At 47.6% G+C, this 15670-nt stretch overlaps 1 protein-coding gene across 15 annotated transcripts in view; it reads right to left on the reverse strand.

Annotated features, from left to right (window-relative positions):
- CADPS (calcium dependent secretion activator) overlaps positions 1 to 15670 on the reverse strand; it is a 222604-nt gene that overhangs the window by 174876 nt on the left and 32058 nt on the right. For all 15 annotated transcript variants that reach the window (XM_052778691.1, XM_052778695.1, XM_052778688.1 and 12 more), the window contains exon 2: positions 3816 to 3929. In XM_052778691.1, the coding sequence (XP_052634651.1) occupies positions 3816 to 3929 (114 nt within the window). The remainder of the gene's footprint in view (positions 1 to 3815; positions 3930 to 15670) is intronic.

Consider the following 15670-nt stretch of genomic DNA (forward strand, 5'->3'; position numbering starts at 1 on the left):
GAATGGCCTGATCTTTGCAAACTGACGGGTAAACACCAAGGCAACTCAGATCGCTAAAAGGTGACATGGCCACAGGTGGATGAGGCCAAATCCCTTCCCGCTCCAGCTCTGCTGAAGTAGCATGGGATGGCTCAGCACAACTTGAGGGTGCCTGGGAAGGCTTTGCAGAGAGAACAGCCTGCAAGGTGCAGGACACTGACAGCAGAAGGGAGGGAGAAGGCGTTTGATGAAGATGCTCTTCCTACTGCAAGAGCAGCAGAAGGGTCAAAACGTAACAGACTCCTGCCGACCAGGAGATGCCATGGGAAAGATGCAGAGCTGAAGGGCGAGAGAGGGACAGGGGGATATTGTGTTGGCTCTCCTCTCCCGAGCCCTGAACACAGGAGAGCAATCGATGCCCAGCAAGAACTGCTGTTTTATTAACGATGCTGAGAATGGATGAATGCAGCAGGCTGGGAAGAAGCTGTGCCAGCACAGGGGTATATCTGTCAGCTCTCAATAATTAAAGAGCTTGAGGATGACCTAAGGACATGGTAGATTTTTTTAATACCTATCAGCAACATGGCACTCCATGTTCCCAGATGCTTGATGGCACAGGCATCTGTCAGCAGTGGTAGTGGGTTTTGCTCCAGGACCAGCCCAAAAACGCTTCTGAGGAAGAGCTGGGCTGTTTCCTTCCAACATCACCGTGCTGGGGAGCGCTCCCTGCAGACGAGACAGGCAGGTTGCCACCAGTAGCCTCTTCAGTCCGCGCTGAAACGATACCAGCACGCACCTCATCTCCTTGCAGTGCTTAAATATGAGTGACAACACCCCAGGTGTGTGCAGGTGCTTTTAAGTAATAGGTGAGAGCTATCAAAATCCAAGCTCCCGACGCAGCCGAGAAAGTCCCCAGCACACTGACTGCTGGAAACGGTGGGAGGTCATGGTGAACAGCCCTCGGCTCCCACGTCCCCTCTCTAATCATCCTCTCCGGCTGCCTTTGGCCTGACCCTGTGCGACAGCGCTAGTGACATCCCATACCTGCCAGCACCAGCGGCTGTGGTTATCCGTGGTCCTCCCCCCCCCATCAGAGGGGTGACGGCACTGCGAGCAGACGGACCTGACTCCCCGTCTCCCCTCACCCCCGATTTATCCCCCCCCGGGTGCGGAGCAGCAGCCAGCAGAAGACAGGAGAGCTGCGGCTGGCAGAGAGGAGGCAGGCACGGGGGGGAGCGCCAGTCAGACACAAAGCAGCAGAAAAAGACCGTGAAATAGGAAGATAAAAAAAGATGAGAGGTGTTTTGTCCTGCAGAGCGAGCTGCTTTCTTTAGAAAATACCAGGTGAATCGCCCGGCTGTAAGACTGCCTAGTAGGATTGCCAGGAGTCTAGAATTACCAGAGCAAAAGCCTAGAGTGGGTGCATACACTGGAGCATGCAGAAGGGAACTGGCCTCTGTGAGCTGGGTCAGGCATCTCCTGCCACGTCCATGGACGAGCCCCCCAGGTCACCTGTGGTCCTGGCTCTATCTGCCCACGGCAGAGTGGAAGTGGGTCTAACAACGCATTTCCATAATACCCACTGAAGGGACTGCTGAGTAAAGTGCTGGTTGACAGACGAAGCTTTACTCATTGGAAGTAAAAAGACATGAGACAGGCTCTCCTGGAGTGTCTGTTGGAGCGTGCTGGGCCCATTTTGCACACATGGATCTGCAGCGTTCCTGCAGGCACAGCGGTGCTTTGCAGTGGAGCCGGCTCAGCTCACTCAATCTTTCAATTTGATAGCGGCCCGTGAACTACTCTAAGACTGGCAATCACACGCTTACCCCGTGACAGCAGACTTAACAGCAGAATGTGGCCATGCAAACATGTTCATGGCAAGAACAAACGCATCCCTGACCTACCATGCCTCCTCTACCTCCTTCTTTCTCCAGCAAAATAGAAATCACTCCCCAGGTAATGAACCTATTCTGCACTGTCAGTAAGTGGACCCCTTAGAATCACCAGCCATGTCCTGCACAGAGATGACCAGTTTCAGCTGAGCAAAAACCCAAGTTTTAGTATTTTCCAAGCCACCATGCAGCTTTATAAGTCAGTACCTAAACACCTATCTCTAGATAGCATCCATCCAAGGCACAGTCAATTGCACAAAACTCTGAGATTTGCAGGAGCTGAGATAAGCAGGATCTGCTGCGATTGCACCATGGCTCGACCAAGGGTGGGCACCCCTCTGCAGAGAAGGGAGGAAGGAGAACACCATCAGCAGGGAACACTGCTCAGGCACTGACAGGGGGCAGGGGCTTTCTGCTTTGCCTTGTGCCACTGCAGATGGTGCCGAGGAAGAGACATGCAGCCATGCTACAACTGCACAGAAGCTGAAAGTACACGGTGGTAAATTAAAGGAGACCGGCAGTCAAAAAGAAGAAAAAGAAAGTTGCGCTAAAGGACAGAGAGAGATGCGTTATACTTTCTGTGGCCTGTTTTAAGTAGGATAGAGCAGGTGGAATGTCCAGTTGAACTGAAGACATAGGGCTTGCAGACACCTAGAGCTGATCGACTGCTCGTGTACGCTTGATTACTTGGGGTAATTACACAGCACAGGACTTCTGGAGCTCGTCAGGACACACTTTCAGCCAGACCCACCAGTGAAACAGGGATGTATCTTGCCTGTTTTTAAGCAGTTTCCTTTTCCTGCCCAATAGTCTTATCTGAACAGATTACGTTGCTCTTAGATGCTAAAATGCAGCTCACGCCATCTTGAAAACTTTCTCTGAGAGCATCTGTTCGGTGAAGCTGTGGATAAACTGATGATCCCTTGGCAATTTCTTTTCTGATAAGAGACGTAAATTACTCTCAGCTTCCTTCCTGTACAGAGGATGATGGAGCAGTAACTACTAGGCCGGTTTAATAGAGTTAATCCGGGGATAATTTGTGCTTTCCTTACACAAAAGCAGCTGCTGCCATTTTTTTATAGAGTTAAAATTCTCTTCAGTTTTAGTATCTGATTTTGGTCCCCTCTTAGATTCCACTTTCAGAGAAATATTTTATGTAGGCAATTCAAAATCTTCACCTTTTATGACAGAATAGCTCTAGGGAGAAAGAGAATGGTTTGCAGAAAGGCTAACTAAAAAATAAGCGACACTTCTCATACAAATCACAAGCACTGTTTCCTTCAAAAACAGAAGCTCTTTCCTTCTGAGAAAAGATATGAAAGGCAGCATTAAGGGCTGCATACAAAGAGGTGCAAAAAGACAGACATGCATAATTATTCTTTTGCACAATTATGAATGATGCTTCATGTTCTTTGGTATCATCTAGTTTTGTAGATGTACATCCTCCTCCCTCTCCCTTTGCTTTACAGCACTTGTCATACCAAAGAGAAAAGACAAGACTCTTGCTGAAAATCCCAAAGTCATTAGACACAATGCAAAAGCTTCAGTGAGAACTGAACGTACTGCCCAGTTTTCTCTTGGTATTTTTCAGAGGGAGCACGTGACGTATTTTGTATTGTGCCATCTTCCCTGTTTTAGAGTACACTGTTTAAAATATCAGGAAGATATTTAAGGAAGGGCTTAAAGGAAGGGTGATCTTTCCCATAATCAAGCTATAGGATACACCATGGTGTAGGGGTTGCCACGGTTGCCGTATTGTTGCACGTTCAAACCCTGAACCTCACAAACCTTGTGATGTACCAGACATCAGACAGAAGAAGCCTTGCACTTGCATTTGATTTGTGCTGTTTGATAAAGGACAATCCATTAGTTCAGAATTCAACCCTGTTTGTGAATAGTGGCAAGAACAGGGATTCACACGAATATTGTATCGTCTCTCCTTACCTCATAGTAGCTTTGGACAGCATTTATAAATGCTTCATCTGCCACAATCTGGGTTTCTCCGTTGAGAAAGGCCTGGAAACGATCTTTGATTGTCTGGAGCTGCTGCTTACTTATCTGCAAAACATGGAAAAGGAGAAAATAAGTCAAGAAACGTTTGTGTATGAGGAAAAAACCCACTAATTCTTCTGCAATATCTTATCAGGGTGCTAATGATATGCACTTCTGCTCCCCTTTAGGGACTGCAGCAATAGATGAGGAATCAGCCATGCATGGGTACACACACACACGCACTCTTCAGCCTGGCAAGTTCATTTAAGCATCGTGAGCACCTAAAACCACCCTCAACATCACTTCTAAACAACTCTGCCACCACAAAACGCACACAAGACTTTTACCGCTTCGGGTACACCTAAGTCAAAAGCAAGCTGCTGTGTGCATGCTTGGAAGAGACTGTTTCAGCGCAATCTCTTCCCCATTTAGCCTCTCCTCCCGTTCAGAAGATAAGTTTTTATCACTGAACGGGAAGCCTTGCAAGCTGGCTGTTGAAGATGGCACTCCTCAGCACTCCAGGGCCTTGGTTTTTCCTCATTTGTTTTTTTTTCCTTGCTCATTTCTTTTGGCTTGTCACTTATAAAACACCAGTCGGGACCACTGGTGAAAGAATTTAATGCCATTTAATGCCAAAGAGATCATACGAGGGCAAACCTCTTCTACTTATCCTAGCAAGGACCTTCTCTGCTGTCTTTCTGCTGCTCAAAACAGCTTCTGTCCAGCATACAGCTGGTACAACTTAGAAGATAGTTCTTATTTTGGCACAGTGACATCAGTAGAAAGTTTACAAGGGTTTGTTCCAGCCTTGTAAGATAACATGACATTATTTTGCCAATTTATCTGTCAGTTTAAAAACAGATATAGCTAAAAACACCCACATCTTCAGCTTGCAGTGCAGTCAAAGTCACAGCAGGCACATAAGTCATGTACCAGCAATGCCAGTACAACAGCTTAAGATGCAGATAACACTCATGCTGAAGCACTGCAGGCATTTAACTGTAGTTATGCCTGGTTTACCACGTGGCTACTTCAGGTTTGAGGATAAGAATTAATTTAGACAAAAGAGAAGGAAGCAAACAAGATGTATATATGACAACTTCAAACTTAAAGGGAAGAGAGAGCAGTAAGAATTAGGACAACTGTTTACTAATGACCAAAAGGTCTAGAGAAGAGGGGTTTTTTTCCCCACTTGTATGCCAGCAGAAGAAATCAGCCCATTAGAATGGAAAAGAAAAATAAAAGCAATCACTCCAAATGTCTAAATGGCTTTGAATAAAGTATCAAAAACTACAGAGATCCAAACAACTAGAGCATAATGAAGCCTGGTAAACACAACTAGTGATAAAAAGCACGAGAGGGACCACTTGGAAAATGCAATGATAAATATCACTAGATCTAGATGATGTGCCACGCAGGGTGTTTAGGGACTGCAGTAACGAACACCATGAATACTGGTAATTAATTCTGCAACACCACGCTGAGTAGGGTTAGTGAGCAATGGCAATTTGATGTGATAATCTGGGATTAGTTTATCCTGGTGCTTATGGAGAGGTGTTCATCGAAGTGACATAAAGCAAGACTCAATATGCTCTGCTTCAGAAAACATGGAACAGCCTTTGCCATCCCTGGGGGTGCTGGAAAGACGGGTAATTGCCACCCCCAAAACAGCAGCCCACGCTTCGCAGGGTCTCACACATGCAACAAGGCTCAGCATCACAGGGCTGGAGCAAGGATTGTCCCTCTAACCTGACCCACCTCAGCCTTGGTCATCATCTGCAATGAGCCCTGTGGAAAAGCACTGCCAAAAGCTCCCGGCTTTAAGGCTGGCAGGATCTAATTTTTGGCTCTAAGAGTCCATTTGCCTTGTTAGGCACCTAAAACCCTTTGTGGCGTTTGCCAATAGCACCCGAGACATCATGAGCCCTTGGGCAATATGCATGGCATCAGACATAAAGGAGGGTCCAAACCTATCTGAGCTGATGGAAGCTCCTGATGGAATTGAAAAGAAAACTGGGTCAGCAATAAGAGGAGCCAGAGACAATGTAGTGATCGAGTGGGAGACACCTGTGGGAAGGTGCTAGGTCTGTTTTTATTAAGCATTTAATTATCTGGGAGAAGAGAAAAGCAGGATGTTAATTAAATGTATTGACGGTTTTGTATTAGCAACCATTGTGAACGTCAGGCAGAAACGACGGGGCGATAGAGGCCGTATGAAACCAAGGAAAGAAACAGGAAAACTACAGGTAACACTGAAATCAGGGTGTTGAGGCACAAAGACAGACACACTAAGAGCACAGATACTCTGAGCCAAGAGGCTTTTCATTTGGGATTTTAAGAATGTGCGTGGCATTTTTTTGTTTGTTTTTTTCCAGGTTATTTCCTAGGACAACCTCCAAAAGTCCTTGCTTGTTCAATTTCTATAATGCCATCTAGCAGCAATATTTCATGCTCCTTCCTCAATACTGAATGAGCTACCTTCAAAACGAATGATGCTCCTTGAAATTCCTAGAAACTCCCAATATACAGCTCACATGTGAGCTCCCGGGGGCTGTGGAAATGAATCACTGGGTTTGTCTCTATTGGAGTGTCAGTTGCCTCCTCCTCGCCCCCAAGCTTTATGCATGTATTTTCCTCATCTGGGGAAAATGAGATCCTCTCTGATCACACCAGGCTGCAGCATGGCCCAGTCCTTGGCTAATGGAACCCTCGGTCTTCCATCGCCGCCAGACTGTGAAGTAGCACTGGTGTATTGATCTGCGTCTGTGCCACTGTTATGGACATTATCAAGAAAGCAGACAATCTGAGCCAGAATTAAACTCCTTTCATATTAAATTTAGCTTCTGCAGCACAGCAGCAGCTGCCTGGTGCAGAAAGTCAGCACCAGCCGGGAAGCAAGCGGAGGGTGGTCAGACCCGCAGGTCAACGAAATCTGCCCAGCACGCTCCATCTCCTATTTTACGCCTCTTCCCCTCCCCATCAGGCACCAAGGGCATTGCTGCCAAAGCCCAGAACTGCCCCTTGGGCACCCGGGAGGCAGCACCTCCCTGGCAGAGGCTGGACCGGGGCAGGGGGGTAACCTCAGCCCCAACGTCACACTCCAAAGCCTTTAAGCAGGGCCAAGCAATGCCACCAACCCGCCACAGGCTTAGAAGAGCACATGCCCTGAACACCCACCTGGAAGCTTAAGTGTTTTAAAGGCAGGGGTGGTACTTTATCTCTCGTTATTAGAGGCACCAGCGATCAGCTAGAAATCCACATGAAGCAAGCCAACAGCTTCTGCAGATGCAGTAAGGCCACTAAGGGGCCAATACAAACCACTTCCCATTTAGTTACCTTCCGTAGCGTGCTTACAAATAGCGGAAAACAACAGAATTGCTTCCCCCTCGAAGCACATCAGTACAATAGCACAGCCTTCGCACCAGCTACGGCAGGAGACGAAGCCCTGTTGGGTTGTGAGCCCCGTGGGTGTAAGACTGGTGGGGGGCAGAGCATCCCTGCCCCTGATGCAAATACAAATCCAGGTGCCGTCACACAGGAGAGAAGTTGAGAACTGGGAGTAAGCGGGAGTACTGTGGTGGGTGGAAGAAGTTTATCCTATTTACCTTCCCTCGTTTTTCCAACCCTCACTGCTTTTCCCCACAACTGCTTTCAGTGCGTGACAGCCATTAAAGAAGTAACAGTCATTTCTGCATTTGACAGAGATTGCAGAACACCCTGCTTGCATGCAGTGACTCTGGACCCAAGTGAACTCTCCCAAGTTAATATTGTGGCAAGTTTATGCAGAGTGTTTCACAGCCTTTATCTATCTAAAGCATGTGAGTACTTAAGTTGCCAGATACACACATGCATATTAAAAATGTAATTAATTGAGTCAGAGATGATGAACTCCTGGCACAGGTATCAGGCTGCATTCCCATGGAGCTTTGGGCTGGCATCCTTAGTGGATTGCATGGCTTTTTATAAGAAGCTTGGCAGAGGTCTTCTCCATAACAGACTAAATTACAGTGAAGAGCTCACCAGTGACTAGATCTGGGTATCCAAATGCTCCCTACCTTCTTGGTCTAAATATTTTTTTTTTAAAGAGAAACTACATTCCCAGCACAATCTAGTGACCTCAGAAATAGGGTGGAACAATCTCTGGCATGTGCCGTGTCCCCACCATGGTCACAAGCAAATCACAGAGGCAATTTCTTGAATGTGCTTGATGGAGATCTCAGCAAACGCCACACCAGCCTCCTCGGGACAAACACTCACTGGCAGCTTTCTTGCTACGTGTTATTTCTGCACATATTCCATCTGACTCGGAGCCGAACGCAAACCTGAATGTACAGAGCCATGGCACCTTCTCCAGAATTGTTCCAGCCAGTGAACAGCTGGCACCTTCTCTGCACATGGTCTCCAGCCTCCTTCGCCTACACCGGGGGAACGCAAACATCGCAAAGAGGAGCTGCTTGGCACAGAAAAGTTCCCTAAAAAAAGTTATACACAGCAACGTGCCTCACTAATCCATCCTCTCTCCAGAACATTTTGCTGTGTCTGAGCATGCAGGAATAAGTACGGCCATACAGCTCGCTGCTTAGGGTCTATATTACACAATAAGATGTTTTATACCCCATGCTGTATCATGGATGGGCTCAAAGCAGAGTGTCAGATTTAGGTGCTTTGAACTTCAAAGAACCAGAACTTCTGCAGATCGTTACTTTTTTTAAGTGAACTTTCAAACCTGCATGTGTGAAGAAAACAAGATGACTTGCACTCGCAGGACAGTTGCCTTTCCAAGCTTTGTATGATGCACACCAACAGTATTAAATGTCCAAGAGCCACAGATGACATGCCTCGAAACCTAATAGAAAGGAGCGTTTCATAAGAATTTATAAGAATTTCTGCGTAATGTTGCAGTGAGGGCAGTCCAGCACTGAGATGGGGGGCCAGAAAGGCTGTGGCATCTCCAGCCTTGCAAATTTTCACAACCCGATTGCATGAACATAATCTGGTTTGGTAGGGAGCCCTGCTTTGAGCAGAGAAATTGGGCCAGAGACCTCCAGAAGTCCCTTGCAACCTCCATTACGCTATGGCAGTACCATATCCAACAGAAGGTTTGCAAGGACAGGCCATCCTAGATTGTAGATTGCCAAATGTTTTAGGGCTAACCGCCGATTTGTCAGTGGCAGGCTACAGAATAACCCATCCACAGCTGTACGTGTACTCAAACCAGCTAATAAAGCCATATCCATCAATGTTACAGCTGCTGGAATAGCTGTCAGATCTGAACCCTGTAGAAGGAGGTTTTCAGGTGAAAGGCACCCCTGGGGTGGAGAGGTGACCCCCTTTACTGCCACGCTTGAACACCTCTGATCGAGGACTGGGTGTTTCGGTGCACTGATGGCTGACGGTGCCCTTGCACCCAGCGCATCCCACCAGAAGGGTCTGCCCCGCAGCCAGGACATGAGCCTGCACCACGGTGCTGCATGCCGGTCCCTGATGACTCAGCCCATCAGTATCACCCGTGTCTCGCAGGAATCGGTTCAGCTGGGGACTGCAGGTAATTCCCAGGGGAAGCACCTCTGCCTTTTGTCTAGAGAGACCAGCTTACAGCACACAACCAAGAGCAGCACAGAGCTCTTCCTCCTCAGGGCACCTGCCGTTCAGGTGCCACTGCAAGGGGGAATATTTAACTGCTCACTGCGCTGTTGTTCTGGGTTTGGTTTCGTAACATCTAATAAATACTTTATTACTCCTCAGCACCAGGTGATTTAGGAAGAAGCTAAACCAACTGAATGAGCATCCCTCATCATCACTGCTTCCACAGTCAGAAAACCAGCCACGACGTGAACAACGTGGAAGGGAGGGAAGAAGGTGCGGGGGGGCCAGAGCAGCTGAGTGCTGGCCCCGGAGGAGAGGCCAGAAGCCCCAGCAATGGGCATGAGACTAGAAAAAAACCATCAGGTTATTTTGCACTGCGAAAACGCATCAGGTTCTCCCTGCGCCGATGCCGCTTTCCCCCTGACGGGAGAGAGGACCACACGGGGGGGTGACTCACATCCCCAGCATTTGGTGTTTTACTTGCAAACTCTCCTGGGCAGACGGGGCTGCTTTGCAAATAGCTGAACGTCACTGGCTTTTCGCTGTTAATGTAAGCAACCAGCATTAACTGCCAGTCTCAGGGAACTTTTTCCAGCTGCCTAACAGTGTATTTTCTGGTTGTTTCAGAGAAGTTGAATATTTGTTACCAGAGAGAGCTCCTTGTGCTTTGCTTTCTGATAGCCACAATACATCTTTCCAGGGATACCAGTCTGGCACGTCCTTTTCCCTTACAGTCTGACCGTACGTGGATCACTGTGCACACACCCACTGATCTACTGCTGTCTATACAATTCCCTCTTTGTGGGCACTTCGATTTGTTGCCTCCCCACGCTGTCCATGATTTACAGGCCCTGGTGCATCCACACTGCCCGCCCTTTCTCCAGCCACGTTCCTCCTTTGTGGATGGCAAATAAGGAAAGCACCGGTCACGTCCCCAGCCACCAACCTGGTGCCACCTTTTCCTCTCTCAGAAGAGGTGCCCAGTTGATTTGCTGCAGAGAAAATGACTGTGCCATCACCATGCCTGGGTCTGCACGCACAAAGCAGCGAAGGGCACACACTGACCCTTCTGCCTGCAGCAGCTCATGCCCTGCCTGCTCAGCCCACTCGATATGTTGGGGATGGGTCAGAGTGATGGGGACCCTCCAAAAGCAACACTCCTACGTACCCACCTGCGCCGTGCTGGGTTTGGGGACAAGCAACGCAAACAGCCCCTGGGTCCTTCCACGCCAGCCCAGCACTGATTTGCAGCTCAGAGACTGAACCAACCTCTCACTCGAGCAGCCCAACAATACAAGAACAATATTTCCTGACCTAACAGTAAATGTCTGCTTCAGCAACATGACTGAAGGGGTTAGAAAACCCACCAGAGCTGCCTGCAGAGGAAGGAAGCCCCCTCCTCTGCCCAGCCACAGAGCTACCACCCAGCCGGTGCCCTACCACAGCATCAGCTCCGATCCTTGCCAGGACCTCTTGCTACCTCTGTTATTACAAGCAAACTCCAGCAGCTTTGCAGCACGAGCAGCAAGTGCTAAATGATTTTGGCACTTGGTAGAACATTTCTTCTTTAAAGAGGCTCAAGTATTGCTGGGTAAGTAACGGGAAGGTAAATCATCAACCCCTTTGGTTAGGCCAGTTGCAGGCACAGAGCCTCTAGATGAAGCAGAGCAGATTTCTCCTTTCCACTGCCCCAGACTACATCCAGTAGCAGGTTTGTCAGAAGAGACAAAGCACAGGCTCCGAGTCGCTCTCTTTGAAACACGTGGATGCTCTTTTTTGTCCTCTCAAACCCTGAGTGCATTTTTTTTCTATGATTCACTCTGCCAGCTAGGCACACTTCTTCGACACACATGAAAGACCTAAAATGTTATTATGGCTGCTCCTACTTTCCGAAACACAGTGATGCACCATGCTAAAAGAGGAAAGCAAAGCCAGAAGTTGGGACTGGGCCTTTGCCATGACGACCTTCTCCCTGGTGCATTCCAAGCTACACCTTCCTTCTGCAACCTGCCATCACAGGGCAAGCCTAGGTGTAGAAACATCAAAAGATACCTTGCCACTGCCTGCTTCACTCGCTAAATCCGTCTGTACCAGGCGTGTCCATCCAACGCTCACATGCCAACCCTGCATCTCCCCCCTGCAAAGGGTCCCCTTTTCGATTGAGATCAACCACACTTATTGGAAAAAGCACCTCTGACAGGTTCAGGAACTTCTGCTCCTGTCTGCAAATTTCTTTCTCCTGCTGTCTGTCTCTTCTCCTGGCTGGTCCTTCCTCTGCAGCTGGTGTGCAAGTGAATAACCCCAAGATGGAGCCACCTGACAAGAGCACAGATAACTTGGAACTTCTCCCAACTTTGATCTTATTTTACCTAAGCAAGCCATTAGCAGAGTGAGTTTGCAATAGATCCAACAGACTAAGCTAGCCCTGCTGGGTATTTTTCTGTGTATGATCAAACAGATACGTGCCCCTATTTTTTTACCGACTAATAAAAATATGACTTTGATCTCAGAAAAATGGAGAAGCCAGCACAAAATACAAGCAAGAAATAGCAATGATGAAATACTACGCCAGGGATTGAGCATGGGCTGAGGGGCAATTGCTGCTCTAAGTAACGTCCCTGGTGACTTCTGCTGTGATGGCAGCCTCGCCTGGTAAGCTCTGCTGTGTAGAACGCATCATCGTGATCTGGCAGCTTTCAGCAGAAAGCCCAGCATCATCCTGCCTGTGGTAAAAGTGTAGCTGCTCTGTTAATAAAACAGAAAAAACAAACCCATAAAAATACTAGCAGAAATACAGCTAGCAAATAAAACCAGGAGGCACATAGAATGGAGGCTGTCTAGGATGGACAGAGTGACATGCACAGCCCCCCAACACTGGGTGCCCCAAAGGCAGGAGACAAATCCCTTTATTTCCCTGGGGTCTGCTCCAGGCTGGACTCTGCAGCTGGCTTCTCTCCTCCTCCTCACTCCAGCCCAAACACCTTCTTTGCTCCCTCCCAGTCACCCTCTGCTTTACCCCAAGTTTCGAAGGCTGCTTGACAACCACCTACACAGACTCCTCTGGAAAATCCTGCTAGCAAGGGCCTGGGTCAGAGGTGCAGGTCAAGTCATGTTTGCTTTGACCGGCACAGGAGCTCTCTGCAAACGCAACAGAAATGGCTCGGCCTGCTCTTTTCTTCCAACAGTGCAGTGCATGTGGTATGTACAGTCCATTGCTGCTCTGAGACCTCCAAAAAAAAAACAAAACAAAACTTAGCCCAGGAAAAAGGATCAAGATAAGATCTTTCTTCTCCTCTTGAGCCTTAAAGGCAGTCTTGGACAGTAACATTTTCACTCCTCTTTTTCCTTTGGTTGGAAAACAACACATGGTCGCTTGAAGCTTGTGAGTGTTGATGCGACACAGCTTCTGAGACATTACCTCGCGTACTTTCATGCTTCACGACCATGGTGTGCTGCACAGTGGAAGGGCATGGTGTGGAGCTGGAGAATGTCACAGGTCATCTCCCATGGGTCACGCATGCTGCGTCCCTTGGAAAAGTCAGGGGCAGGCTGGGCTATGAACCTACTAGAATTTGTACTTCTTCCAGTATATTCTGAGGACAACTTCCAGAACTCAGATGTTTTACAGCCTTACTGACAAGGCAAGTAAAAAAGTCAGTTTGGGGTATGGATGCTGCACATCTATTGCCTAGTGGCCACAAAGCTCCAAGCCTCCTGCTCTATCACTGAGACAGGCATGTAAAATCTCTCAGTTCAATCACCTACAATAGATAGCTGTTACCATGTTTATTTAATAATAAAAAATTTTGTGCAAAATCTCTGTCCTGGTTGAACCACGACAATCTCCTACAAGCGCTACAAAGGTACATTCACAAATGATGCCCAGGTGCCCAAAAAAAAGAATTGCATAAAAGTGAATGGTTTTACTCAGCTAATCAACGTGGCCAGAGCCCCTTTGACCAGGGACACCCTGCCAGCCCCTCCTGAGGAGTAACTATCAGTGGAGAACGTCTTCCCACCAACCTGGTCAATGTTACTGTACTGTCCAAGTACTCTTGAAGATCAGTAACCCATATTGCTGCCGATACCACCCAAGCATCTCCATTCTTGGACTACTTTAGGGGCTAGGCAAGGCTTGGTATATCCTGCGTTTGGAGATCCCAGGCACAGCCTAAAGACAGCTAAATATCCATAAACTAACTGACTCCAAAAAGTGGGTGAGGGATAGGGTGGGAACACAAGTTGGTGCATGCTGGTGGGTCCCCCATAGAGGAGGACAGTGTCCCAGGATCCAGGCAAGTCCTCACTCTCCAACAGCCCAGTTGTCTGCTGCTTTTGTGCCACATCTCCCATTTGTGAAAGGAGAATAACAGCACTTCACTTCTCTCCAGAAGTGGCTACACGCATGAAAAGACTGAGAGCCTCTCACAGACTAGGATGGTGGGCTGTCCAAGAAGAAAAGCAAGCTACTTTTAGAAAGGCACTTTTAAATCACTATTTGAACTATTTTCATCTCTATGTTCCCACTCCAGGCAGACCTTACATACTGCAGAAGCTAATCGTCCTTCCTGATTAATGTATACAGTGGCTCATGCTGACTTGAAAACATTAAACAACCAGAACTAAGGATCTCCTACTGACACTTCAGACCTCCAAACAAAAAAACCCAGCCTGTCCCTTTTTTTTTTGTTAAAAAAAAAAAAAAAAAGTACATTGACCATCATCGGAGTTAATTTTGTACCATTTTCATCATTAAGCTCTTAACTTTCCTCCACGTCACAAGCTATTTTAAAAACAGTTCTTACTGCACAGAAGCAACGGACAAAGGAATGGAGACTCAAGGACTCCTGGTGTGTCCCAGCCTCTGTGAAAGTGCTGTTTTCAGCCCGGCAAAGTAAGCAGGGGAGGGAATATGTTAGGTGGGTCTGACCAAGATACAAGAAATGGAGAGAAGCTTCCAGGCAGAAAAGGCTGAAATGCTCAGCCCTGCCGTGGGCATCCTGCACGCACCCGCCGCCCCTCGCTGAGAGCTGGGGGAACCACCAACCCCCCCAAAACGGAGGGCTGCTGTCTAGATCAACTTGAAACTGGGCTGGTGGGGTGGAAAGGGAAGCAGACGCAGGTCTGAGCAATATTTCTTTTCCGAAGAAAGCACATTTTCAAAGCAGCCCATCAAGAGACCTGACCTATTACATGCCAGGGCTCTGTCTAAGTACAACTTGTCATGTTTGAAGTTTTCCCTTATTCTATGCATGTGCTATGATTTCCAGGAAACAAACAAAAAGAAAGAAAACACCCCAGATTTTAAAGAAAAGCTGTTTAAGAGCCAAACACATCTCTGATCCAGTAAAAGATAAGCTGTCTCCTTCAGACAGCACTTGAAAAAGGTTCAATCAATCAGTCAAGCCAGAACAGAACTTGTTTCTAGATGGAAAAACAAGAGAGAAAAGGTGTGAAACTGTAGTGCACCTCCTCCTCCTCCTCACATTTCCTGCTAAAGTGAGTAATCTCAGATTTTACAAGGGCATGTTGTTTGGAATAAAAAGTTTGGTAAAAGGTAGTTTGTTCTGAGGCAGCAAACTACTGCAAGAAAACACAGCATTTCAACTTTCCATCGCCACTGCCGGGCAGACACATAGGAATATGCCTTTGCGTGGTGGCTGGTACGTACCCAAAATAGCTGAGAATGAATGTCTGCTCCTTCAGAGACATTAGGGAACATTATTTGCAATAACATTGTTCCACTGGGGTGATTATTATTATTTATTTTAAGGTAAGGCACCATTAAAATTATCCAATTTTCTTCCACAGCCCTAGTCTTTGGACCCAGTTTACGTCAGGAAGCTGAAAATGAAAGGGGCGAATCTTGCAAACTATCTGAGGCATCACAGAGATGGCGTGAGAGTCTGATGGGGACATCTCCCCCAAGGCTAGTTTAACTCAAGCAAGTGCTCAGATTTCCAGGCTCGGAGCATATTCACTTGGCAGGGGAGGCTGGAGGAAGCAGTGGCCTTTTCTCAGCTTTGGGCTGTAAATATAAATGAAACGTAGCTAGGGAAATCACGTTCACTACAGCGCACACGCAGCATGCGTGCAGCGTGTGCAGGTCCCGTGCTGGCATCTGCAAAGAGGACAATTAGCTGCTTGCATGAAATTAGGCATAGAATTCGATAATGCTTTTTAAGATAAGAGAAAGGCCATTTGCTGGCTGACAGGCTCTG

The sequence above is a fragment of the Harpia harpyja genome, chromosome Z, assembly GCF_026419915.1.
Source record: "Harpia harpyja isolate bHarHar1 chromosome Z, bHarHar1 primary haplotype, whole genome shotgun sequence".
Lineage (NCBI taxonomy): Eukaryota > Metazoa > Chordata > Aves > Accipitriformes > Accipitridae > Harpia > Harpia harpyja.